Source organism: Apteryx rowi, unplaced genomic scaffold, assembly GCF_003343035.1.
Source record: "Apteryx rowi isolate R43461 unplaced genomic scaffold, aptRow1 scaffold_7, whole genome shotgun sequence".
Taxonomy (NCBI): domain Eukaryota; kingdom Metazoa; phylum Chordata; class Aves; order Apterygiformes; family Apterygidae; genus Apteryx; species Apteryx rowi.
Window position 1 is genome coordinate 5,738,561 of NW_020450982.1, and position 26,568 is coordinate 5,765,128.

General features: G+C 45.3%; 2 protein-coding genes and 2 non-coding genes across 7 annotated transcripts in view; 2 read left to right on the forward strand and 2 right to left on the reverse strand.

The window, feature by feature from the left end:
• On the forward strand, positions 1-115 carry LOC112976094. Its single transcript, XR_003256877.1, has one exon. It is a non-coding gene; the product is annotated as a U5 spliceosomal RNA (small nuclear RNA).
• Positions 116-790: 675 nt separating this feature from the next.
• Positions 791-21,420, forward strand: KIF2C (kinesin family member 2C). 4 transcript variants are annotated; one of them, XM_026086897.1, is made up of 22 exons: positions 791-979; positions 1,093-1,187; positions 3,657-3,761; positions 4,002-4,050; positions 6,889-7,011; positions 7,668-7,781; positions 8,218-8,318; positions 8,625-8,720; positions 9,908-9,962; positions 10,049-10,211; positions 10,498-10,588; positions 12,182-12,245; positions 13,469-13,560; positions 13,783-13,925; positions 15,471-15,675; positions 16,119-16,229; positions 16,758-16,825; positions 18,627-18,735; positions 18,813-18,929; positions 19,302-19,425; positions 20,413-20,450; positions 20,796-20,868. In XM_026086897.1, the coding sequence occupies exons 1-21, from the start codon at positions 916-918 to the stop codon at positions 20,415-20,417; spliced, it is 2,094 nt and encodes a 697-aa protein (XP_025942682.1). In that variant the 5' UTR covers positions 791-915; the 3' UTR covers positions 20,418-20,450; positions 20,796-20,868. The 4 variants fall into 4 exon arrangements, with proteins under 4 accessions (XP_025942682.1, XP_025942681.1, XP_025942683.1 ...); XM_026086896.1 differs by lacking the exons at positions 20,413-20,450; positions 20,796-20,868 and adding an exon at positions 20,178-20,396; XM_026086895.1 differs by lacking the exon at positions 20,413-20,450 and having other exon boundaries at positions 792-979; positions 20,796-21,420.
• The window catches only part of ARMH1 (armadillo-like helical domain containing 1), a 26,573-nt gene continuing 5,337 nt past the window's right edge, over positions 5,333-26,568 (reverse strand). Inside the window, exons 6-13 of the mRNA XM_026086899.1 lie at positions 25,920-26,042; positions 25,096-25,168; positions 23,944-24,073; positions 23,167-23,244; positions 22,270-22,378; positions 21,808-21,987; positions 6,868-7,008; positions 5,333-5,748 (exon numbers count right to left, since the gene is read on the reverse strand). Coding sequence (XP_025942684.1) covers positions 21,965-21,987; positions 22,270-22,378; positions 23,167-23,244; positions 23,944-24,073; positions 25,096-25,168; positions 25,920-26,042 — 536 coding nt within the window. The 3' untranslated portion in view covers positions 5,333-5,748; positions 6,868-7,008; positions 21,808-21,964. The remainder of the gene's footprint in view (positions 5,749-6,867; positions 7,009-21,807; positions 21,988-22,269; positions 22,379-23,166; positions 23,245-23,943; positions 24,074-25,095; positions 25,169-25,919; positions 26,043-26,568) is intronic.
• On the reverse strand, positions 26,452-26,566 carry LOC112976089. The gene has a single exon (XR_003256872.1). It is a non-coding gene; the product is annotated as a U5 spliceosomal RNA (small nuclear RNA).

The following is a 26,568-nucleotide window of genomic DNA, read 5'->3' on the forward strand; positions in this document are numbered from 1 at the left end:
ATACTCTGGTTTCTCTTCAGATCGTATAAATCTTTCGCCTTTTACTAAAGATTTCCGTGGAGAGGAACAGGCACGAGTGTCGAGGAATTTTTTGAGGCTCCATCTCGGTGGAGCTACCCCTATAGCTGGTCAAAAACAGAACATTATTTCAACCGCTGCATGTTTTCCTGGATCGATGTATTTCTTATCCCCCCCCCCCTCCAGGTCCGCTCGGTCCCAGTGGTCACCTCAGGCCGCAGCTCCGCGCCCCCCCTGCGGCCCCGGCCCCCGCCCCGCAGAATCATTTCCCCGCGGCCCGTCCCCTGCCCCGCGGCTCCCCCGGGGCTGCCCGCGTGCTCTCCCGATACCTCCCGGGAGGAGCGGGATGCGGCGGGCTGGGCAGGGACAGGGCACGGCCTGGGGCCGCCCGTCCCGCCGGCCGGGGGGGCATCGGCAGATCACGCTCCCTTTGGGGCTCCCTCGCCTGTCGAGACGGTGCCCCCGGGGGCGGCTGCCGGGGCAGGCGACGCCCGCCCCGCTCACGCCCTCCCTGCGTCGCCCCCCGGCCTGCTGACGAGTCCCTGCGCGGCCCCGCGGCCCCGCGCGCACGTTCGTAGCGCCGCCGCCGCGCCGAACTACAATTCCCGGCATGCTCCTGGCCCTCAGGAGCCGCGGCGGCCCTTCCCGTCCTGCTGGGAGCTTTAGTCCGCGGGCCCGCGCCCAGCCGCCCCGCGGCATGCCGGGAGCTGTAGTCCGTTCTGCGCGCAGAGCAGGCTGGGAGGCGTAGTCCCCCGCGACGGCGCTTCCCGGTAGGCGCCGCGGCACGCCCGGCGCGCGGTGTTTAAATCGGCGGCGGTTGCCGGGGCCTGGCTTTGGCTGCTGGGGCGGGAGGCGCCGCTGCTGGGAGCCGCCCGCTCGCCTCGTCCTCGCCGCGCCATGGACCCCCGGCTCTACCGCCACATCTGCCCCGGCCGCGTCGTCAACATCCAGCGGAGCAACGGTGAGGGGCGGGGGCGCCTCGGCCGGGGGGGAGGGGAGGGGGTGAAGCTGGGCCCCGCGGCGCTGCCCGCGTGCTCCTCTGGGGTCGCGGCGCTCACCTCGGCCCTCTCCTAGGCCTCATCCACAACGCCACGATAAAGACGGTGAACGTGGAGCGCTGCTCCGTGTCCGTGGAGTGGTCCGAGGGCGGCACCATCAAGGGCAAGGAGGTGAGTCCCGTGCCTCGGCCGGCTTCTACCTGCTGCGGCTTCGGGCTGCGGCCGAAACTTGAAAAGCTCTCGTGTTGTTCGTCCGTCTAAGGTGGCGCTTTGTAACGCCCGTCCTGTCTGGTGCTCTGGGTGCTGCGTGGGCCCTCGCACGAGTAATGCTTTCTCCCGTAACGCTGTAGGTGGTTCGGGACCAGCGCACCTCTATACTTATTTGACTTGGTTGTGTAGATACAACACTAAAATAAACGTGTATAGGTAAGATATGTGCAAGTCACGTGAGCTGTGGCTGCTGTGGAGCCTTACTGGGACAGCGCGCTCAATCTTTCCGAGCGAGCAGGTGGGAGGGATGTTGGGTTCTTGCTCCTGCTGTTGGCTGGTAACTTTGAATGCTGCAGAGTTGTAATTTGCCCAGCTCTGGGGACTTCCTTTTGGCATTTGGTGCCCTCAAGTGTCCTTCAAGCTTTCCTTAAGGCTTCCTAGCTGCATGGTAAACATGGGATTGATACTCTGACCTATCATACGTGTTGTTTGTAGCCTAACAGTAAAACACAAGTCATGGTGGACCTGGAAGAATATCTAGAATTTATGGGACATCTCTCGAGGTCTTTTAGCTATAAAGCAGATTTATCCCACTTGTTTTGGAATCCAGAATTCTGAAACGCTCCCAGCTAGATTTGCAGTATTCTGTTCTGTAGTTCCTCTGTGTCTTACTCTCTAGGGACTGTTATATTTTTCTTAAAGCTATTGTTTTTGTTTATTTGTTTGTGGGTTTTTTTTGTAATGAGAACTTTGCACAGAGATATGCTTCAGAACAACAGATGGGGAATTAACCATGATTTGGGCTAGAATACAGGTAATAATGGCATTGACTGAGTTGAATCGCTTGGACAGCGCTAGTCAAAAGTGTCCTAGTTAAATGTAGGGAATGAGATATGAGCCTCTGGTGATAGAACTGCTGTGTTTGCATGTCCCTCCTCACTTTACTTCAAGTCAGATTAAATCTTCCTTGTACGAGGACAAGCCTATGGGTTTTAGGGAAAGTGTGATTGCTAAGGTGGTATATTAAGAGAACTAAGTTTGATTTCCAAAGCCTCTACATTAGTGTAAAGTAAAATACTGTATGAAGCTGGTGGGGGGAGGTGGGAATCCAGGGCTCTTGAGGTTGATGCAGCTGAAGACCTGCCACTTAACAAAATCTCCTTTGGAAAGTGAGCAAATGTGTTTGTCCTGCCAGTTACTCTGGGAGCATATGCACTTTAGAGTTTAGTTAAAATCTTTTGTTGTTGGCTAGTTCTTTGAATTGCTCTTACACCATTTGTGTGTATGCTACATTCAAATATGCAACATTGCAAAAATAACTGTTGAGTAAATTGTGTGTGTAATTATGATAATGTTTCTATAAAGAGGCTGTTCAAAACACAGGAGCAAATTCTCTTATGCACTGTCCACATAAATGTGTTTCTGAGCTGATTCACTTTCTGATTAAGTATTTATAGATTTTGTATAAAATCAGATTTTATAATTACCTCTCTTGCATAAGAATGTGGTGTAACACCTTTTACAGAGGCTCACTTGCTTGTTTTTGCTCTTTGCATGGACTTTTTTTTTAATCAAATAAATCGAAAGTTATTTCAGGACTTAAGAACATCCTGGTGTGTTTTTTGTGTTGCTTTGGTTGTAGGTGAATGCCAGTGTAAGCTGCTGTGATACCCCAAATTATTTTTGCGTGCATGTGCTTTCAAACTCTTCTACGAGTTTAGGTTTGAAAAACCAAAACAAGAGCTACTGTCTTTTGTGCTCAAGGTTGCTCTTGGCTGCCTGCCTGCCCATTGCTCCCCCTGCCCTGCGGCTGTTTGTGACAGGGTGCTTTTCCAGAGCTGCAGAATGTTGTAAACGTGGGATTATGACTTCACCAGAGGGTCATGCAGAGGGTTGGAGCTGGCCTTAGGTGAAATCACTTGCTTGCAATAGCGAGGGAAAATGCAGGTGAACTGACTTGACTTGTCATGGATTAAATGCCGAATTCTTCATTTTCCAAGGTATAAGTAGCTCCTTGAGGTTTATTTCAGCAAGCGCAATTGCACAGTAAACTCTTAACACTCTCCTAGCACAGAAGTCAGAGTGTCTGAGATTTACTAAGATTAGCTGTAAGGGATTAAAGAGGTTGATGCCAAATGTGCTTTGCCTATCTCTTCAGAAGTGCTCCATGGCTCCTGCAGAGCCGTGTGGTGTTTGGCAGATGAGGGTAAATGGTTTAACTAGCACATTTCTTCTAGTACACTTAGATGTATGAGACTCTTCAAATGGAATATGGACTACTGCCTTGTTAGTCAAGGCAACTTAAGTTAACATTTGGCAAGCAGTGAGTCAGATTTGTTTGCCTGTAATGAAAGTCAATGTAAAAAAAAATTGCCTTAAGCGATAGTGACAATATTCCATTCTGTGAAAATCTTGCCTCTGCTGTTGTAGATTGAGATTGACGATGTGATAACAATAAATCCTGAGTTAGCAGAAGAAATACCTGCTGCAGATGTGAAAGAGAACCTTCCTCTGCAAGAGAATATAACTGTACAGGTAAGTGTTTTTAAGTACTTTAGTCTCTCCTAAGTGTCAACAGCAGCAGGCTGGAAAATAGGTGTTATAAATACCGTCAGTTTCAAAGTTTGAGGTCTCTAACTTGTGTGTTCTGGCTTGTAGTTGGACTTTGATCAGAAATCCTTTTTGTGTTAATGTTGTCTCTTAGCATTGTGCTAAATGTTTATGGCTTATTCTGATTATTTACAGCACTCTTTTTTTTTTTTTTCCTTCCACCAGAAACAGAAACGTAGAACAACCCTTTCAAAAATTCCTGCTCCACGTGAAGGTGAGAAAATATTCTTTCCTCTGCTATAACCGTGTGAAATAGAGGTGGTCTTCAGTTTTAGCCATAGTATTGTAGTTTAATGCATCTTAAGGCTGCTCAGTTAGGCACCCTAATAAATGAGTATTCTGAGCATACTGGTTCATATAAACRCTTTAGACTCCTGAGTGCAGACCCTTGCCAGCAGATTGCTGTCTTGTTCCTGTGAGCTGGGGTTTGTTGATGTGCTGCCCTCTTCTGCAGCATTGTTGTAGTTCTTCCCTTCTAAATGTCACTAGACAGTTCCTGTTGCAATGAGTTGTTAAGTTTCACGTGGAGGTTGGCTAATGCCACAAACAACAAAAGGTAAGTGACAGTAATTAAGATAAAGAGAAATCTCAAAGTGAGAACGGAAAGGGTAAAAAGAAATAGTCATGACAAATGGTTGTCTCCTCTTCAAATAGTCCCCTCGACAATAATTAGAGCTTTATTCCTGAAGACACTTTAGACTAGGCAGCCAAAATGTTAGCTGGTGTGCTATACCTCACTGATTGTCTGTCAGACAAATAGTTTGAGCAAAGTCAGCACAGAAGGTAGAGACATCTGAAAGCATGGGATTGCTGAGGAATTCCTTTTCTTGAGGTGTCAGGAGTTAAAAAAACCCTCCCATCTTCTCTATCTTCTGTTAGCTTTTTAATTGACTCTCTGGGCTTTTTGTGATTTGAAAGCAGCAGCATTACAGGTCTATTTGTAATACACTTGAGTGATGCTGAGGTTTAGCAGTTGCAGATTAATGATTCTCTTACAGTGTATCGCTTGCCAGAACTTGTGCTTTTCCATGCAATTGGTCTGTAACTGCTGTTTTTGTCTGACCCTTCTTGTATGTGATGCAAGAGAGGGAACATGGTACCAGAAGAAGACAGTACAGATCCCTTTGCCTCTGAGAGACAGGAGTAGTCCAAGAAACTTAATGTGTCCGACATCATTCTGTACTAGATCATCTTGATCTTCCTCAGATCCAGAGAGCTCTCCATGCATTTGTGAACTGGCTAGAAAAGTGGTGTGGTAAAGCAGTGACCATCTGTGGACAGGTCAGTTGATGAAAATGGACAGCCGACTGGAGAAATAAAGGGCTTTTAATCCAGTCACTGACTGATGGAGGAAAAAAAATGTTATTAGAGGTCACTGCTTTCCTGAAGCGTAGTTTCTAGTTGCAAATCTGAAATGCCTGTTGCCTTTGCTACAGGCACACTTGTCCCTGAAGACCTTCTCAGAGTACACAAGAGAAGCAATGTGTTCAGTATTCCTCAAATATTATTATTAAATCCCATGAGTGACAAGGAGTATCTGTCCTGTTACAAACTCCATGCTGCTCTAATTAGAAAGCTAACTTTGGCTTCAGATTTCAGTTTTAGGACTAAATAAAGCTCAGGAGGTGTCTCACTCCATCTCACTATGAAATGTGTATTACATCAAGCTCCTCAGGGAGGTGGGAGAAGCAGAAGTAAATAGTGCTTTTAGAGTTAACTGAGAAACAGATACTGCCTAAGTTCTCTGACTCTAAGAGTTCTGGAGGATGCTGTATATCTTCTTGTACAAGAATGACTTGAAACAAACCCATTTAGATGCAGCAAATCCTTCGGTTGGTATACATGTCCAGGAGCACTGTTTCATTCCAGAAAAAAATGCTGCTGAGTTTGTGGTGAGATCAGATTTGGGCATCTGTGACAAAAGCAAATGGAATAAAATGCCATCTCTGAGTATAATGAAACTGATTCTTTTTTGTCCCTAAAGTTGCAGCAGTGACACCTAATGTCTCTGCACCTGAGCAGAAGATTCCAGGTAAAGAGTTAATAAAGACATGAACACTGAATTTCATGGGCACAGCTGTAAGGAATTTGATCCAGAATTGGAATTAATCCTTGACCTGAAACAAATCTCATTTCCTTGGAAATCATAGTGATTAATTCTGGGTAAATTCTTGTGATTGTTAGAGGTGAGGGTAGTTCTAATATTCATATTGCACTTCAGATTTTTCATATCAGATTTGCTTTCCTTACATTGAGATGCATGTTCTGATCCCTTCATCAAGAAGCTTTGCAAGGGACTTTGGGCAGGGACTTGGTGTCAGGGAAAGAAATATACCTTGATATGTGACTACAGAGATTGCCCGCAAAATGAGCCTTTCTAAAGATTTACTATAGTGTCTGGCTTTTAGCTGAATTCGGTGTCATCAAGCTGTGCCCCACCCCACTGTGCACAAACAGACCATCAGTGCTTGGGTGTCGTGGTGGTAGGCATGATGCTGCCCCCAAGTTTTCCCTTTAGGTGTGGAAGGCATCAGAAATAAGGTCTTTTCATCCTGACTTTCCCTTAGAGCTTCCTCAGATAACTTGCTCTGTATTCTATGCAGCAAAATTAGTGATAGAGCCTTTGAAACATTCATTGCTAGATTGCAATACTATTGTCACCATTAAATAGTTAATCCATAGCCCTGCCCATGTGAAGCTTCACAGGGCTTCCCAGTTCCCTGATTTGAACTGCCTCTTCCTAGTTATTGAGGTTCTGGAAACGCTGTAGTAGCAAATCCTTAGTGCTATCTGGAAGGAAATTTCACTGGAGCTGCAAATCTGGAATGAACTGTTTGCTTTTCTCTAGTGGTATATTTCATGATCGCTTTTTACTCATCTACCTTTGCAGCATTGCTTCGTCCTGCACTTTCTTAATGCACCTGAGATCTGGAAATGGTCCTTTTAACCACACCTTGGTCCCCTCTGTTCTATACTTCTATGAGCACATGGTTACTTGCAAACTTCAGAGTGTCTGATGCACAATGCTGACCTTGAGTTTGTATCTCCAAAGCTCTGCGTGGCCGTTCCACCAGGATGTCCATTATCACAGAGTCTCAGGGCAGCCTCCAGGAAAATGAGATGGAGGTGGATCCCTGCACTTCTACGCAAACAAGAAACAATTCAGCAATTCCTGGTGAGCGGAGAAAGGACCCAGTGAATTGCTAATATGAAGCAAGATACTTAATATGTATTTAATTAGGTAAACTGTAAGTCCAGGAGGAGGAGCAACTCTCCCCCCACCCCTTCGTATATAAAAGAAGGGAGACTAAGAGGTCTCTGACTAAATAAATATCCAAGGCTTCTTCCTGAAGGGGTTCTCAAAGGACTTCAGAAATAAGTGTTGAAGGAAGACATGCTTTACTAACCAGAGAGCTGCAGTCATGCACGTGGTTGGATATAGTATCTGTTTAACAGCATAAAGTGGCATTTGCAGTGCTAGAATGGGGAGGGAAGTGTCTTAATACTGCTGACAATATGCTCTGTATCCTTCCCCATGTAGGAGCTTGATCTGAATAGCAGTTGATGCTCCTTTCTCAAAGCTGGGGATCTTTACTGTCTGCTGGGGGAGGGGTAAAATCTTACTCAAGAGGATATTACTTTATTAAGTGAGACTGAGATAGTTTTTGTTCTTGGAGTGCTAGACTGCTTATGAATTAGAGTAGATTAAAGGTTTATTAACAGCCTTATTATCCCTTTCCCTTCCTCTCTCAAATGGGGCTTTACAAATTATAAAATTATTCTTGATCTTTAGGATCTAATTATTGTCTTTGATCTGGCTTCTTTCTGCAGCTGGCCGAACCAGGGCTAGCAGGCTGAGCTGTGCCCCAGAACCCTCACTGACAAATGTAAATGGAAATATAGAGGATCTGCCTCCTGCTAGAACGAGCTCTTCAGCAAACCCAGGTAATGGGGAGCAGTGGATAAGAACTGACACACTGGTCAGTAATACATCACAGGGATTGCTGCTTTGTACACTCATAGGCTAATGCTTCAAAAAGGTGGCTTTAACAGCAAGTTAAAGTTAAGTCTTTAAGTAAGTTAAATCTTGAGTATATTTATTTTAAATATGTAATTCTATTAAAAGAAAATCTCCTCAGAAATACTGCCTTTACTTCAGAGTAATAGTGTGGCTTGCTAGCCAGCTTCTGTAGTTGGCAGATCTGCTTTGGGAAAGAAGCACTATATAATGAATGAAGTTCATCCTCCTGAAGAAGATTGTTTCCTGCACAAGTTAGTGTCTCAGTAACCTGGCAAAGTTGAAAATATTTGTAAAACACTTTGTGCTTAAAATGTATCGAATGAAAACTTAATCTGAGGAAACATTTTGATTTTTATCTAGTTCGGAGAAGGTCTAACATTGTGAAAGAGATGGAGAAAATGAAAAACAAGAGAGAAGAAAAGAGAGCTCAGATCAGTGAAATCAGGACAAAACGTGCACAGGTGGAGTATTCTTTACAATACACTAGTAAGGGGAGATTCTATGGGATAGTATATCCCTATAGTTAAACTAAAACATTTTGGACATAAGTGGAAAGATAGAATGCCAGGCTTTGTTTTTGCAAATCTGTATTTAAGGATGGATTATTTCTAGATCCAGAAAATTCTGAATCTTGCAGCCTTCAAGTAAAAGAATTTCTAGCTATGTACAGTTGGTTATGTTTAGTATGCTCTGGCATTTTTTTGCTATGGCAGATTATTTACCTTCTAGCAGACTGATTCCCTTCATGTTCATGGGTTTTCATGCAGGAGTTTGACAGCAGCTGTCCAAATTGGGAATTTGCACGGATGATCAGAGAATTCAGAGCAACTTTGGACTGCCAACCAATATCTATAACTGACCCAGTAAGTAAATATTGAGGCCACTGACTGCAGCATGTACATATTCTAACTTTATTTTGTACTCAAGGTTTTGGCATATGAGCAAATTGCTCCATGGAGATTCTGTGTGGATATTGTGATTCTGAGGCACCCAGTGGTAAATGTGAGGTCACTTACCTCTTTCCTGTTTCGGGCTAAGCTGCCTTGCATTACTTTGTGTATGTCGCTAGCTAAGAGGTTGCACTTACAGTTATCATGGAATGTTTTGGGTGGTATCAGTATTTTTCAGTTTGTAAATGGCAGAGCCTGTTATGTAGCAGTTTAGTCTGTTGTAGGTATATGTATGAATAAGTTAAAGCAGATCGTTGCACTGTAATGGAAAATATTACCATTCATAAGTTAAATATTGAGTAACTTTAAACTAGGTCAAAAAAGTGAGGAGCAAAAGTGGAGGCCAAAAACTAGGAAAAAAAGCAGAGGAATGGGAGAGATCTTCACCTCCAGAGGTGGCATTGTTTAATACCAGGGAACAGTAGTTCTTGGCTAGCAAAAGCCTTGTGTTATGATCATTGAAAAATGGTAACATTTAAGTTCAAACAAAAAAGTAGGTGCTGACTAGCTTTGAACACTGGGTGGTTTGCACACCTGCATTGCACTGGGCTGAGAACCAGCTGTTTGTGTAAAATTGCCGCATGACAGGAGATGGTTTTGTCATCTGCTTTCTCCCTCAGCCAATGGGATATGTACTTTCCAAAACCRTGTAGCTTGGCTGAACAAATAGCTAAACTTACTGTATCACTAAACTCCAGGACAAGAAAAAAAAACACACTAGAGCAGCTTAAAATAATGATTTGCTTGAATTTGACCCTAGTTGCAGTATTGATGTCACTGAGAAGTTGGGAAAGGACTGAACGTTCACTAATCCCCATATAGAATATTTGGGGCACTTTTAGCATGGGAGCATTTTCACCTGATATGTTGAACATGCTAGATATGGTTAAATTGTTTATAATAATTTAGGCTTCTTTTGTAYTGAATGGACTTTAAAACTTAAATCCTTGCATGAATGGCTAACTGATCTGTAGCAGAGGTACTCTAATCAATATGTAGAAAGGTGGATGTGAGGGAACACTGAATCTTTCTCTGCAATGCTAAATAGGTGTGGATGTAATTGGGAAGGAATTATACATGTTTTCTTATCTTTCTCTTAGATAGAAGAACATAGGATTTGTGTCTGTGTGAGGAAACGTCCTTTAAATAAACAAGGTGAGTGTACTGATGGAACAGCTGTGACTTGGAGCCATTTGACATTGTTTATTCATGTTAAAAATGAGGGTCTCTTCCATCAACAGAACTTCTAAAAAAGGAATGTGATGTGATTACTGTTCCCAGCAAGTGTGTCCTGCTGGTGCATGAGCCAAAGCTGAAAGTGGATCTAACAAAATACCTTGAAACCCAAGCATTTAGATTTGACTTCTCATTTGATGAATCCTCTTCTAATGAAATGGTATACAGGTAATGCTTTCTTACTGGGAATAAGTTACAAGATAAAAGCACAGAGCTATGGCCAGATGGTATCCTTGTTTAAAAACTGCTACCTGAAGTACATGTGAAATGTTTTCTTTGGAGGAAACCAATGGACTGAAAAGTCTAAAGCTTAGCTTTGGTGTGGCCTTGATGATTTCTTAAGAATTTGCTTTTATTGGCCTTTCAAGGTATTGACATAAGTCTCTTTACAAAAACTGACGAAGCAGAGTGTGAACTACTTGCCTTAACTGTCTTTTACCTTCTGAATATCCAGGTTCACTGCTAGGCCTCTTGTACAGACTATCTTTGAGGGTGGAAAGGCGACGTGTTTTGCATATGGCCAGACAGGCAGTGGCAAGACACATGTAAGTTATCTGCTCTAAGGTCTCAAATTTTCTGGCTTTATCTAAAGTATATTTAAGCTCCTTGAGATGCTGATAATGAATAGGATTGTATAAGGAGATTGAATTGGTTTTATTGTCTTAAAACGAGTTATTACATTGTCAATAATTTATTCTCTTTTTCTGTAGAGTATTAGTGCATTTCCTTTGAAGTTGTGAGGAAAATCATACCAAATTGTCCCACAGTTGGCTTATTAAAGATTTGGAACCAAGGATGTCCTGATGTGTTAGTAATGGAGCCAGGGCTGCTACTCACATCAAACTGCTGTCTCTGCCTAATTCCTGTCTGCAAAGGAGGGCTATTTAGCCTACATCTGGGACAGATGAAAATATTGTCTATATTGTATTTTGAGTTTGGAGGAATTCCAAGAACTTGAGTGGCTATATAAAAATAAGACTCATATTGTACATGGACAATTAAGTGGTCTGATATTACCTGTGAAGTGGGTAGTTATTCACTTTTTTAATCACTCCTTCCAGTCTACCAGTTCTAAGGGAATCAGACTGTGCTTTCTGTCTCAAAAGTGTTAGGCTCTAATTTTTCAGAAACTTGTCTTGTTTTTAATTTTTTGTCTTCTGGAAATTATAGGGAAGGAAAGTGGGCAATTCTCTTCCCTCACACCATGACATGGGAGCCAGTTCTGCCCTCTTGTCCTGCAAGAAACCTTTATCTCACATCAGAGTGATCTGGACTAGACCAGACTAGCTTGCTCTCTTCTAGTGTTAGATGCAAGTTTTAGGCTAGGAGTTCCTATCATTAGTGTTAAGCAGTGAGCTGTAGGATTCATACATATCTGTATCAAGATTAAGTCACCGAATATTTGCACACTACCTGGAGATTTTTCTTTTCCAGTAATAAAATAGGTTTCTGGTTTGCTTGCTTCCCCCCACCCTGATCTGACACAACCTTAAGACATTTAAATCGCAGGCAAGGAATTTACTTTTCCTTCCTGATCCTAGGGTGCAGAACTAGTGTGAGGATCATAAGGTGCACTTTGAAACTAGAATGTTGCCCTGGTAGACTGAAAATGTGTCTTGTTGGGATTGAGGTGTCTTTTAAATTGACTCCCTGTTTAATATTAAAATGTTAGTGAGTCACCAGGATAGCAGTAGCCAAATACTTGTTGGGACTGAAGTATCTTGGTCAAAGGAATAAAAAGTATTGTCTCGTCTAGAAGTTGGATGTGTTTTGATACCATGTAAATGGGTTTTTGCGAGCAGTAGCAAATCTAGCTCCTAACAAATTAGGCTGTTTGGTTTCACTGCCAAGGCCATGAATTACTGCTTGGAGGACCAACTCCTTTGAACTCTTATGGAGAGATAGCACTGCAGAGCCTTACAGGCATGCAGCTGCTGCTTTGCATAGTCTAGATCATCTTTCTGAACTGATATGGAAGCACAAAACTAAATTTATCCTGAATTGCACTGTGTTGTAATGATCCTAATGATATCAGAGCTTATACATAATGACTTCCTACCATGTTCTCAGGACTAAAATATGGTAACCTGACTTGCTTCTACCACACCTTACCTCAGTGATGGCCTTTCTCTTCACAGACTATGGGTGGAGACTTCTCGGGGAGAGCACAGAATGCATCAAAGGGGATATATGCTTTTGCATGTAAGTTGATTCTTCTTTAGATATGTGAATCAAAATTGTGTGTGTTTTTTCTTAAATAGTAAGGTCTGTTTCTTTATAGATACTCAAAATATTCCCAGTAAAAGCACTTGTGCTTTCATAAATAAGTAGTGGAGTTTGTTGCAGGAGGTATGATTATTTAGTTTTTATCAGTGTTTCACAAACAATATTTTTATCCAGTCTGTAACTTCCTAGGTCAGCCTGCTATTTAACACTAACTCATCAAAAGATATTTACTTTTGAGGCAAACTGATGGCATATCTTCTGGTTGACATTTGCTGGGCTGAACCATTTAATTTTGATTACTTCTGCTTTGTTTTTTCTTAGCTAAGGATGGCGTTTGGAAATCCCTGACTTAAATGAAGCAGAACACTACCCATTTCTGACATAAAGCTTGTTAGACAGAAAGCATATGAACATATGTGGTCCTGACTTTTTTCCTCTAAGCATTACATGCAAAAAAACCTAGCACATATGAAATGCTTTCAGACAACAAATGCTCTTAGAAGCCCCTCCTTGCAATAATGCCTACAGAAGCACAATGACCCCTGGCCACCTCTACTTTCACTTTTGAAAGGCACATTGTGAAAACAGCCTGTACAGCAAGGCTGTTGAAACAAGAACAACTGTTTGCTAGTCCCTGAAAAATGAGCTGTTATGACCTGGCCCTGAAGGAAAACTTTTGCTTTTGAGCTCAATTTCAAAATGTGAAGCCTTCTAATCATGAGAGGCTGCACTGGATTCAGCTAAAGGTCCAGCTAGTCTGGTATTTTGTTTCCAAACAGCAGCAAATGGAGATGCTTAGGGAATAGTATCTTCTAGGCTGTCTACAAGAAGCTCTTCAAACACAAATATGTGATTCTTCAAGCCTGTCAAAAGCAATAGTAGATCCTAATGTTCTGCCAAAGTGGGAGATATGTGCTTGTGCTGACCAAACCAGATCAGTAAGCACTGCTGTCTGCTGGTGACCTTAATAGTAGAAGCTTCCATTTCCCTCCCAATCATGTCTTYAGTTCCTGGATGAGGATGCTGCTGAAGCTGTTCTCCAGATGGTAGAACAACTGTTACACTAGCATTTGGTTGGGATGCCTGTTGTTCAGCTCTTAGACACTGTCTTATAGCTGAGGGACATTTGAAAAGAGTTCAAGTAGCAACTAAAACATGTTTTAAACTAGTTATCTAAGCTTTCTCCTTTGTTTCACTAGCACAAGACGTCTTCCTCCTTCTAAGCCAGCCCAGGTACAGGAATCAGGATCTGGAAGTCTATGTGACATTCTTTGAAATATACAATGGGAAGGTATGGGTGTTTTGTTTTTGTTTTTTTAAATGTTTGCCTGATTTCTTTGACTGTGTGTTTGATAAGTAGCTGAATGAAATTTATTTGTATCTTGTTCTGGTATGTCTGGAACTGACATGTTAAACATGTGCTGTTTTGGTATCAGATTTCTATAAAGATGGTGCAAATTACATACAGGGAGACTGCATTCAGATTTGCCTTGATCTTGTTGCCTGAATACAGGTGTTTGACCTCTTGAATAAGAAGGCAAAACTTCGAGTCCTGGAGGATGGCAAGCAGCAGGTCCAGGTTGTTGGCCTCCAAGAGAAACAAGTCGGCTGTGCTGAGGATGTCATCAGAATGATTGAGATGGGCAGTGCCTGCAGGTTTGGTGCCTTAAAACCAATATGGAAACAGTCATGTTGTGTTACACTTCCATGTCCATAAAACGTGTTATGGATGTCTGTAGCCTAGGCCCTTCAAGCCTTCAAACAGGAGCAGGCCTATCGATGCTAGGAATAGGCAGGCACTGTCATGCAGAGCAGCACCTCTGCATGAAAGCAAGAGGATTATAGAATAAAGGCTGGCAAGGATGGGCTTAGCCTTCTTTCCATAGTGGCCATATGTCCTCATATCTCTCCAGAAAGAAACCATTCATGTGAGGAGATTGCTCACACAGGTGCCACAGCTGATCTGAGCATAGTCTATGTATCTGCTCTTTAGAAGTATCAGCTAGCTGACAGAGGCACAAGTAGTTGCTTATAAGAACAAGGAAGAGCATCTGTCTTCAAACTACAGTTGCAAAAATGCTTTGGCTTAACTGCAGGCCAGATGAGCTCTTCTGATAGCAGGAGAAATGCTGCAGGTCATGCAGGGATCTTATCTGCAGAATCTTTGAGAGAAGGTGGTGAGGGACAGCCACAGGCTTGACTCATCATCCTGGCAGGCTGGCTGCAGGCTGTGGTTGGGGCACTTCCTGCCATCATACTGGTGTGTCTTTAATCAGGGACTTGTGAACAGCGAGTCTGTATTAGCAAGTCTTACCTGTCTGGTTATGCTGTAACTATGATGGAAACACTACTTGGCAAATGAGAACTCCTTGGCTTCTGTATTACATTGCATGTGCAGATAAGGGCATCATAAAAGCTCATTCAGCACTCTGCTATTTGGCTGACAATTCAGTCAAGAACTATGTGTTTTTGTTTTGTTTTTTAACCTTTCAGACTCTGGTTTCCCACAGCAGTATTTTAGGACAACCTCCCTCTCCCCCAGCAGTGGGGATGCAGGTGGGACAGTGAACCTGCCAGCCTTTTCAGGGGGTAAATGATAATGAAGGTCACAGGAAGATTTTTGGTAACTTATAGGTCACCAGTCTCTGTCATAGTGACTGGGCAGCTGTGGTTGCTCAGCAAAGCTTAAGTGCCAAGCCAGCTTGGCTGGAGAAGAGCATTTACCATGATGTTAAAAGTGCTAGCACAGCTAATGCTGTTAAGTGGGGAGCTTGGCTTGCTCACTGTGTAATGACAGATGCATTAGGAGAATGATGTGTGGGCTGCTGTGACATGGAGATGCAATGCTGGAGGTGTGCCTCCCAGGGAGCATGGGTGCTGTACCAGCTCCAAACACATGGAAGGCAATAGCAGTTACAAAGGCATTCCAGTGCAGGCTGGCTGAATTGAGAGAGGCAGCTTAAATAGCCCGATTTTGGAGGCTGAAGGCTGTAGGTTCAAATACTTCTCACAACAGTCTCTCTGTGCTCTTATATCAGAGGTGATTCCATAATTCACACAAACTTAAGGTATTAATATGTAGGATAAAACTGGGAAGGTTAAACTATTTAAATGAATGACTTCAGGCCTTGTCTAGTGTTGTCATGACCTGCTGTGTGTTCTGTGACACAATACTAATGCTTGTTTGCATCTTTGCTGTAGGACATCTGGGCAGACTTTTGCAAATGCTAGCTCTTCCCGGTCCCATGCTTGCTTCCAAATCATACTACGCCGAAGAGGAAAAATGCTTGGCAAATTTTCCTTGGTGGATCTGGCAGGAAATGAAAGGGGTGCAGATACATCTAGTGCTGATCGGCAGACACGGATGGAAGGGGCAGAAATCAACAAGAGCTTGTTGGCTTTGAAGGTGAGCATTAACACAGGGAGGAAATGGTGCTAATCAACACACTGATTCTTTATCTCCTGGGTTATCTGTTCTGTTTCTTTCCAGCACAGAGGAAAAATAACAGCGAAAAAGATCCCGATTTTGTATTTAACCCTGAAAATGATGCACATGCTTCCATTTAGAATGATTCCAGAAAAGCAGTATATTCTTGTCAGGCCAGATGCTGCTACAGCCATTGCAAACTTTGTTCAAGTTGGCTGTTTATTCATATTCTAGATAAGCCAGGTGTGACTGTGACAGTCAAATACCTGGAGTATATTTAAAAGGCTATGAGGTGCTTACAGAACAATGGAGATGACCATTCTCCAGCCTGTTGGATTTACCAGCAGTCATTTGCTGCTAGCTTGTAGAGTTGCTTGAGAAGAGATGCAGACATTGCATTCACAAGAGTTGTCTTTCCTTAGGAATGTATTCGAGCTCTAGGGCAGAACAAATCTCATACTCCTTTCCGGGAGAGCAAGCTGACCCAGGTGCTAAGAGACTCTTTCATAGGAACAAACTCGAGGACCTGTATGGTGAGTACGTGCACAGCACAGTCAAACCCACACCTGTTTGAGCACCACAAAGCAATCAGGTAGCTGCATGCCTTCCTTCTAGAGTGAGGGGATGTTGAGCCACAAAGCTTCAGTTCTCTGTGAAAAACAGTCAAGCCAGTTTCTTCCTCAACTGACCATAGCAACTGTGATCAAAAACCAGTGAGTTTTGCCCAAGTTCCTGATGACTCACAGTAGGAGCAGGGCTGCAGAAGTTGCTTTCATACAATGGATCTACACTAGAGCCTGGTGCCCTCTAAGGGMTTTGCTTCCTGTGGAGGTGTAGCACAGTAGGTATACACAAAGCCAGTGGAAAGCTGGCTACAGAGCCACTGGATCCTGTTATTCTGCTTCCCAGCTTCTCACAGCTATCGGCATGTCTCACAGGAGCCATAGAGGAAAATGGGCTTGACAGAATATCTTAATTCTGACCCTTCCCCTAATATGGCTACTTAAATGTGAGCAAAAGGCAGATGTGGGGCTTACTGAGGCCTTCTGTTCTGTTTGCAGATAGCAATGATTTCTCCAGGCATGAGTTCGTGCGAGTACACCTTAAACACACTGAGATATGCTGACAGGTAATGGCCTTTCTGACCTGGGGTTTCTATTCCTGTTGCAGAAGGGGTTTTAGCTGCTTTTCTGATGAAAAGTTCTCTTGCTGTCATTGCCCCTGATGGCAGTTCAGAGGTTGAGGGCAAATTATCTTAGAGATGGTTTCTGCAATTAACCTGGGTCCTCTCTGCCTGGAGCATAATAGATTGCATTACAACCATGACTAACTTCTCCTTCCTTCAGAAGAGCAGTGTCTCACTCTAGATTTCAGATTATCTTATTTTTTGTAGTGAGTTTACCCTGCCAGAAAAATGTCCTGAATGGCACTCTCCATACCCTTTACTTTGTTAGTGGTCTGTGCAGGGTCCTATCTGTACATGTGTGCTAAGAATGCATCCCTGACCTGGCCCTACAGATGAGACAGAAGAATACACTGTGTCCTTGATAGACTTTGATATCAGTTAATAGAGTAGGGCACCTTGGAGACTTTGGGTGAAACCTGAAGGACCTGGAGAGAACAGATGCCTCAAGAAGCAAGTGGCAAGTGTGGGGGTTGAGTGCCCTATGGTTGGTGTTGGGCACCTCTGGGGCAGACTTGCAGAGACTGAGCCCCAGGTTTCCCTGTGGGTCTCACTCATCCCTTGAACCCCTGTGACAGAGCTGTAAGTGGCTCCCTGTCTCTACTGTAGATGCCTTTACAACTCTCCAGTGAGGGTGGCAAGTGAAAAGGAGAGGCAGACTCCATGGCTGCAGGGATGGTAGTCTGTATTTTTTGAGTCCCAACAGCTAGAGAATTGGCTTAGCTTTTCCCTCTTCCAGTGGGGTCAGTGGTGCTTGAATTTTTTCTTGCTGATGCTGTGCTGTGTGGCTCTGTGTACTGTAGCTGCAGAGCCTGTGACTTCTGTCACATGTTAACAAGAAGACATTCACACACATCAGACCTGAGAACCTTCCTTTGTTCTGTTCACGAAAGGCTGTTTGGTTCCATCCCCTCCTTTCCAGGAAAGGAGCACTCTACTCCACTCTCTGAAAGGATGTATGGCAATTTCTGTCATAAGCATTCAGGAATACTGTGAGTCTTGACAGATTCCCAGATTTGGTTCCTGATTCAAAGTTGCATTTTTCTGGTCATGCCTGCTCACCTGAAAATATAGGACAAAATGCAACATCTGACTTAAGGTGTTATGCTTCCTAGTAAGACTCTAGCCTTGAGTCAGGCACCTTGGCCTCTTAGCCAGTGCACAAGGCAAGTTCAACCTGTAGGAAAGGGGTGTGCAGGCTGAAACTCGCTGGAAATGTGAAGCTGACGCTAGTATAGAATGAAGTGCCCAGCTGGTGTCTGGCATCTATGTCAAGCACTACATAATCAGCCATGATTTTTGTTGTTGTTATAGTCCTGTCCTGGCACAGAGGGTCTCTCTGTGGAAAAAATTGATTTTATTCCTTTTCTTTCCATACTGGAAAGTCCTTTCGGTTGGTCATGAAAGACCAAGTTGACATGTGGAAGATTGTCAGTAGAGTCTTCCACAGAGGCTATTAGCATTGTGTACTTGGACATTTTTTGACTGTAGAGGTCCTAGATTAATATGGCTTGATTGGGCACTGAGACTAACATCTCTCAGCATGCCTTCCCACAGCCCTTTGAGGTTTCTGCCCATGTTCTGGGGCTGTTCTGCTCCACTTGTTCTGGGGGTGGTAATGCAGAACTTTTCTAATGAAGCTAAATGCTTCCTGGTGAGCACTGATCAACTGCAATAGCTGCTTGGTGATGCTGCAGCCCAGAAACTCTTGAAAGAAGAGTTGGAGTGACAAATCTTCCTGTTGCAGAGTGAAAGAGCTCAGCCCTCACAATGGAGGTGGTGAAACACAGAATCACATGGAGACTGAGAATGAGGAAACAGAGACCAGTGGAGAAGGCTCGAGTCTTCAACACAATGTATGTGTATGCAGTGGGCTAAACAGATCTCAAAGCTGGTAACTACTTGCTGTTCTTACTTGGACTCTTTCTTGCAGCTCTCCAAGGATGAGGAGGAAGATCTTTCTCCCCACATGTTCAATTTCCGTGAGGCTATGATTCAAATTGGTGAGCAGGAGGAGAAGGTTGTAGAACAGCTTAGAGAATTGAGACAGGTATGTGGAAGAGGTGAGCTCAGCCTAAGATGCTCTCTGTGTGTTGACAGCAGCTTGCCTTGTCTAAGCCAAGTGTTAATGGGTAGGCCATGGGCTCTAATGCAAGAATGGTGTCAGCGGTATTACCTTTCCTTTACTGCCAACTTATTCCTGTGGTTTTCTGCCCAAGTGGCTAAACAGGACCATTTTGGTGCTTGCAGCCAGCCGGTCCCCCTTTCCCTCCCACTAGCAACCTCCACTTGCTGCTAATGAACACGGAGAGCTACTGGTCTGTAGAAGCTCAGCTCTGTTAATTCATGTGTCAGATTTGAAAAAACTCATTGTATTTCTGGAGAGTTGATTTCTCATAATGGTCCCTCTTTTAAAATGTAGAAAATGACTGAACTTGACTACCTCTTGGGAATGACTGAGCAACCAGACTACGATCTTGAGACCTTTGTCAGCAGAGCCAAGTACTTCGTAGAGGAGAGCTCAAGAAATATCCTTAGTGTTGGAGGTATGTTAGCACTTCTTGAGATAGTGCCTGCTCCAGAAGGTACATGTCACTACTAGCACTGTCACTAATGATTTCAAAGATCTGAAAATAATACCAACATATCTATGGGGGTTTGAGCACCCAGTCCTTCTGAATAGCTTACAGTTCTGATCATATTACTAAGCGATCATAGGAACAGACCTGAGATGTCCTATTGCCTACACTTTACCAAGTAAGATTATGGCTAGTAACTTCCACTTGCTTTTCACTGCCATAGAAAACTGCCCTCCCCTGAGCAAAAGCAATATCCTCTAAGAGCAGATGGACTGAAGTCTCTTTGGCTAGTTATGTAGTTTACCTTTTGCCTTGGACAAAAAATGGTGACTTAAACAGGTCCATGTGCCATGTGCTAGGGATTCACTGGGGTATGCCCGCTGTTTCCGCTTATGTTTTTGTGGATGTCAGACCTTAAGACCCATCCACTTATGAGGATATGCCTGGCAGACAATCATATGCCATGTCTGCCAGCACCTGTTTGGCATGTGATTGCCTTAATATAGGGCATCACTGAATGTGTAGCAAAATCCTTCCAACTGTGCTGTTCTAACCTGGTTTGGAAGTCTCCTAGCTCTGTGCCAGAGGGATGTCAGCTGTCTGTTCCCTCTGCACTGCCTACCTCCTTTCAGAACCTGCTAGTTGAAGCAGTGGTGGAGAAGGCAGCAAGGCAGATGTATGAGCTTGGCTGATGCATGGTAACAGAGTTCTTGTCTTAGGCAGTCCATGCCTGACTAAGGGGAACTACGCTGATAACTACTAGTCTTCTGCCACTGTTGCAGTAATCTGGGCTTTGAATGACACTTAAGCCATTACAGCCTGGATAACATTTGCCTGTGAGGGTTTTCCAAATGAAGATGAAAATAATGGCCTTGAAGTGAACTGTTGTCAGGAAGAAGTAGTGATTTTTCTTCTAAAAGGCTGGCCCTAACACTCCTTCCATCTTGGATGCAGCCTGAGAGCAATATCCTTCCATTCACCAACCAGCGGAGGTGGGTGACATGATAACAGGAGTCTGGTGTAAATGTCCTGCCACCCTCTGTGCTACAGGCCAGGAAGATCTGGTCCTCTGGGGCTCTTGATGGATGGATTAGTGGCATTTAGCTTGAATTTTGCAAGCCTCAGGCTTGAGACTCTTGATGAGTAGAAAAAAGAGCAAGTATACCCAGAGGGCTTTGTGGGACCAGGCATGATCTGATGTCAGTTGAGTTGTTCTTGCCCTGTTTACTTCCCTCTGTGGCCCTTGCAGAGCCCTGCTGAACTGCTGGGACAGACAGCGGGGCTGGTGAATTCAGCTACCAGGTCAGTCTCCCTGACAYTCCTGTTTTCCTTTCCAGAAACTTTAGGTGCCCTGGGAGTTGCCATGCAACTGGAGGAGCAAGCCAGCAAGCAGATGAGCAAGCAGAGGCCTCAGTAAATATAGCAAAATGTGGTTCACAAGCAATCTTCTGTATGTCTTGCATATGTCAGTGGTTTGTGTAACTCCTATTTTAAATGTGGTAGAGTGTGTAGGTCAGGCGTGCCTGAAGGCAGCAAACACTGCAGCCTCTCTCCCTACATGGCCTGGTATCAGGGTACATGGCAGAGACTCTGCTAGAAACACTCCCTGTAAGGCTTGGGGAGGGGGGACCTGAGAGTCTGCCGGATGTCTAACATCTGGCCCTTTATAAGTGACTATGGTCTGCTCTAATAGAACTAAATACACATGTATAGTTTTCTAGTGTACATACTATTTTTGGTTCCAGATGTGCTTGAAATGTTGCAAAACTGCAAGTCTGGCTTTTCTAGAAAGAAAATGGACTACATGTAATTGTAAAAAATCAGTATTTTAAGAAGTTTGCTTGATAAATAAATGTTCCTGGATTTAATTAACTTCTATCTTATAAAATATTTTTCTTGCTGACTTTGCTAAAGTCTGGCAGCCCATGAAGACTGGTTGGCGTTGAAGAGGTGGGCTGGCTTCTTGGAGGAAGTTTCTTTTTAAAGTCTTTACACTTGTAAAGTTTACATAAAAAATCATTTGAAATAAATGTTCTCTTAATTTTTGGGATCTTGCTGGGTAGAACTTGCTTAGCAAGGGGAAACAGGTGCCCTCTGAAACAGCCTCCATGTGTTGTTGCAATTGGGCAAAGCTCAATGCATTGTATGTGGTGGCTCAGCTCTTAGGGCAGTGGCTAAGTGGGAAGGGCCCTGTTGACTCCTTTGTACCTCTGGAGTTTAACCTGAATTTGAAGGTAGTCCCAGGATCTTACTTTCCATGTATTTTCCATGGGAAATAGGTAACACTCCACATAAAATAACACACATTCAGCAGTCCACCAAAATCTGTRTTTGAAGGCAGAAGCTTACCTCTGAAGAAGCCTTAGCAAAGCCACCAGCATGGCCTTTCTGTGCACTGTGTGCCCAGGTGTCCCCATGCAACGTGTCCTCAGGGAAGGAGCAGGCAAAGGACTAGGGCTGGGGGGAACAGGGGGAGGCAAGTGCTGATGCCCTCTCTCCTGTCTGTTCAGTTCACTCCGGGGCTTGTCTCTGAAAGAACAAAATAGCCCCATGAGCTCCAGGCCCAGCAGTGGAGGCAGGATGCAGCTGTCAACAGCACAAACACCCCAGATCTAAAAGGGACCCTTCTACCACTGCTCGCTGTTCTCCCAGACCCCAGTATGAGCCTGGGGGCTAGTCCCTGCCCTGGGGCAGGGACTCTGGTTTCAGGATAGAAGGCAGTTCAAATGGAGTAGTTCTTGATAGATGCCAGGGTAAGATGGAGGGGTTGGAGACTGGCCTTTAAGTGATGGACCCCAGCTTTGCACTCACCTTCTGTGGGCTGCAGCTTTGCCATCTCTTTGGGGATGTCCACTCTATTGGAGGCCAGTATTTCAGCCTGGAATGAATCCATTTTTGTGTACCATGTCTCAGGACTATCCTGGAAGAGGCAGCAAAAGAAGGTTAGTGCCTTAATGGGACCTGGGCAACCAGCACATACATGTTCCAAGCCAGTCAGAGAATGGATGCCTCAGCCCAAATGGGATGCTGCCCCTGCCTTACAGCTTGGGTGCTTTGTGAGAAACAGCGTAGATGCTGGGAGCAGCGTGGGGCTGAGCGCTGCTAAGAGCCCTTGAACTCTGTTAAACAGCAGCACCCAGGCTCTGGCTGCATCATGCACGCATCCAGATTGAAAGGGCTGCTGGGCTCTATTAAGTTTGGACTAAAGCAAAGCAGTTCCCTTGGTTCAGTCCCCCTCTACCTCAAATGGCACTACATGTACTTAGGTGTACCCAGACTTGGGGTGAGTGAGGATGGTCAATGCAAGGAACAAAATGCTGCCCCTTGTTTGCTCCACCTTCCCTCTCTGGACCCAACATTGCCAGTTACTCTATCTCCACCCCAGGAGCTAGAGCCAGGAGGGACCCGATTTGGAGGGGCTCTTGTCTCCTTAACCCTTAGGCCACCCTCCTGACACCCAAGGTCTCACTATCACAGCGGTAGCAGGAGTCCATGATCCCTCCTTGCTCTGTCTTGGGGCTGAGGTCAGAGCAATTGATCTTCCTGAACACTGGGACTGAAGATGAACGTTACCAAAAGGACAGCTTGGTTCATTCCCAGTCTCTGGGATCTGATTCAGGACTAGATTTCTTGTGAAAAGTCCAGTCCCCATGCCCCCACAGAAGGTCCTGAGGCTATTAACAAATCCCATAAGGGAGGTGTGTTTACCATAAAGAGCTGGAACAGTGTGTCTCCTACTGCCATCCTCACGGGCTCCTCCACAAAGGGAAATGTGCGGACAAAATACTGCAACAGAACAGAAGGTTGGTGCACAGGGAGTAGGGATGTGTGTGTTTGTGTGTAGAGGGTGGGAGCTGAACATATGATACGGCTCCAGATAACTTCAGCAGTGTCACACACCACTGATTCTTTGAGCTGTCTCCTCTAGCTCCAGTGCTGATGATGGCACTTTGTGAGCACTGCTTCACTTCATGAACACACCAAGAGGGTGTGACACGTGGGTCCCTGCTCAAGCTTCACCTTGTCCCCACTGCCCTCCCCCGGTGCCAGTTCCCACCTTCATTGGACAAGAAAAAAGAGGGTATTTCAGTAGAATGATCACAGCGAAATAGCTGCCAGGGAGTTCATCCTGCTGGGCTGTCAGTGTCTGCTGAGGTGAATGCAGCACTGACCCTCTGCATTACTGAGAAGGTTTCTGAACCCCTTTTCACACTGAGCAGCCCCTTCCCTTCTACTGACAGCATGTTCCTCCCCCTTCCCAGATGTCACCTGTGTCTGTTAAGCAGGCAGGGCTGTGCTGAGGCAGGTCAATATGGCAGGTCAAACTCAGCTACTTTGTGAAGGAAAAGTCATTCCTGCCTTTGTGAATTAGCCTATTTCTGCTGTGCTCAGAAACACCGTCCAGCACAGGGAGCCTTTCTGCTAAGGCGCTCTGGGAGGAGACCCCATCCTATGATGTCCTCTGCCATATACCACCACACTCACCTCCAAAGAGATGCTGGCTTGTCTCTGGCTGCCTGCATGATCCTGATTCCCCATAGCAACCATCAGGCTGTGCACCACTTTCAGCTGGATCAACTCTGCTGCCACTTCTACTGAGTCCTTGGCTAAAATGCTGCAATGGAATCGGTCATCAGCCCCCACCCTGCATGCAGGAAGCAGCAAACAACAAACAGCTCTCACAGCAAGCAGCTGCACCAGGCTGCTGTGGGACTGAGTCTGGGCCTCTTGGTGCAGAGCTAGTGAGACCCCAATGGAAAAGGATGTGCTCCTCTTTCTACACTGTCCCCAACTAGTGGCATCATTGGACAGGAGACAGAAGCGGCTCAAAATAAGCAAGAAACATTTGGCTGTGCATGGACTGTCAATCATTTAACATGTAGATTTGATGAAAACGAACTGATAAATGATTGGCAGGAGTTTCCAGGCATGTCTGTTAAAGGCTAGCAAGTTTCCTGTGTGACCACGAAGAATCCAGGACCAGAGGTAGAAACACCACCAAGACTGCTTCTGTGAGCCCATCCACTGGAAGACACCTCAATACGTCTCCCAACCCATTAAGGGCTTTCTGTCATCTGCTTTTGCAGGAGAAATGTTGTCACAGCACTGTCTTGTGGGCATTGCAGGAAATTCATAGGAAATGTACAAAGTTTAGCACAAAAGGCTGAATGTAAGGATTCTCCAGTCAGATACAGGCACTGGGTTCTTCCATTGGGTGGCTGATGTTAAATAACGGTGTTTCACTGCTTGCTGAGGTTACCAGCTACGCTGAGAGCATTTGAAGCTTCTAGGCCAAGCCACAGAGGGGACATTGTGAATGCACAAATGGCCAGATCTGAAGGGATTCCACACTTCCTTGCAAATAAAATTTCAAGCCAATTCAGGTGTCAGTAGCAGGGAGGGGCTGAGCACTGCTACCTTCCTGCGTGGTATCAGTCTCTACCCTCCTCCTGAGCCACTCTGTCTCTGAGCAGTCCAGTGCAGGGGCCTTGGAAGAGCCAGGGTGCTTAGCCAGAGTGAAGTGTCAGAGGTGAATGCTCCCTGGGAGCAACACATCCCAGCCCTTTCCTACCCAGAGGAAGCTGCTTCTCTAAGGTCCTTCTCAATCTCCTGTGGGTTTGGTCCAGAGTTTCTTACCCAATGGCTTTTGCAGCAGCTGCTTGCTGAATATACACCAGCACAGGCTCCCTCAGGCAAGGCAGGGCTGGGTCTGCATGAGGAACATTAGGAAGGTGAGAATGATGCTTTGACATGCTTCTCCTATGAAGTGTTAGAAGGGAGAGAAGGTGAGGTTACACTGGTAGCATGAAAGGAGGATACTGTTTTTCAGGAAATGTGCCTCAGGGAAGCCTGTGGCTTTGTATCATAAGTGGTACTGTAGGGATCTGTGTACATGCACCCATGGCAGCACAGACACGGTCACTGCAGCCTGCTCTGCTGAGTCAGGGAAGGAGATACCCAGGGCTGGAATTGTTCATCAACCTCACCCAGCACATGGCAGACTTCAGTGGGTCTCTGAAGGCCTGTACACTAGTACTAGTGCTACGGGCAAGCACTGTCCAAGCTGGCCCAAGCTCCCATCTGTTTTACCATGTGCAGCCCATTTCATGGCATTCATGTGTCAGGAGCCTTGCTACCATCCTGACCTTGCTGGACATGAGCTTTGTAGCACTGARCTACACAAAGTGGTCACTCATGTTTTTGAAGGATGGAGGAGCCCTGGGTCCTTAGCAGGAGTGCTGGGTCTTGCTCTGACCCTGACCCAGGCACCCCTTGCTGCCACTCCCCTCGCCATGTGGGACAGCTTCCTGCACCCCCTCTCCTGCAGAGACAGGACAATGCATGAGCCCTTGCAGAAGGAGACAAGGGACCAGTGGAAGAAGCACCCCTTTACCTGGCCTTGATTGCCCTGGCAAGCCACAGGCTGGGGTGTACCCTGGTGCCTTCTTCAGCACTTTTACCTTGGGTGGTTTCACTGCAGAATGAGAACTCTTCCTTCCTGGGTGGTATTAGTAGCGCAACCAGGCCCTTCAGCAGGGCTGGCCGGACCTCACAGGCCATGAGGGCTCTCAGCAGCTGGATGGCTAGAGAAGAGAGGGAGCTGCTGTCACCACCTCCTCTGCACAGGGCCTCTCACTGAGCACCTCAGTGCTGGCCCAGGCATACAAGCACTTTGATGAAGACCAGAACGTGCTTGTAGGGAGGGGCAGGTTTTTGACTATGTTTTCGAAGCCTCCTGCCTTTGCAAGTAAAAAGCTTTGCGCTTTTCATCGCGAGCGCTCTAGAGGCGTATTGCTGGCGAGCAGGCACGCGACAGGCGGCAGCAGCGGCCGCTCGCAGCTGCCGCGCGCAGCCGCGCCTTAGGAGCGACCGTTAGGACCAACGGCTTTAACTACCGCGCCTCATGAGCGACCGCTAGGACCAACGGYTTTAGAACCAACAGTTAAAACTGCCATCACCCAACATGTTCTGYTTTTGACCAGCTATAGGGGTAGCTCCACCGAGATGGAGCCTCAAAAAATTCCTTGACACTCGTGCTTGTTCCTCTCCACGGAAATCTTTAGTAAAAGGCGAAAGATTTATACGATCTGAAGAGAAACCAGAGTATAG

Coding starts and splice junctions, on each gene's coding strand:
- KIF2C (XM_026086895.1), top strand. CDS start 916: ATGGACCCCCGGCTCTACCGCCACATCTGCCCCGGCCGCGTCGTCAAC. Junction 8,319..8,624: donor TCAGGACAAAACGTGCACAG/GTGGAGTATTCT, acceptor GTTTTCATGCAG/GAGTTTGACAGCAGCTGTCC. Junction 12,246..13,468: donor GGGGATATATGCTTTTGCAT/GTAAGTTGATTC, acceptor TTGTTTCACTAG/CACAAGACGTCTTCCTCCTT.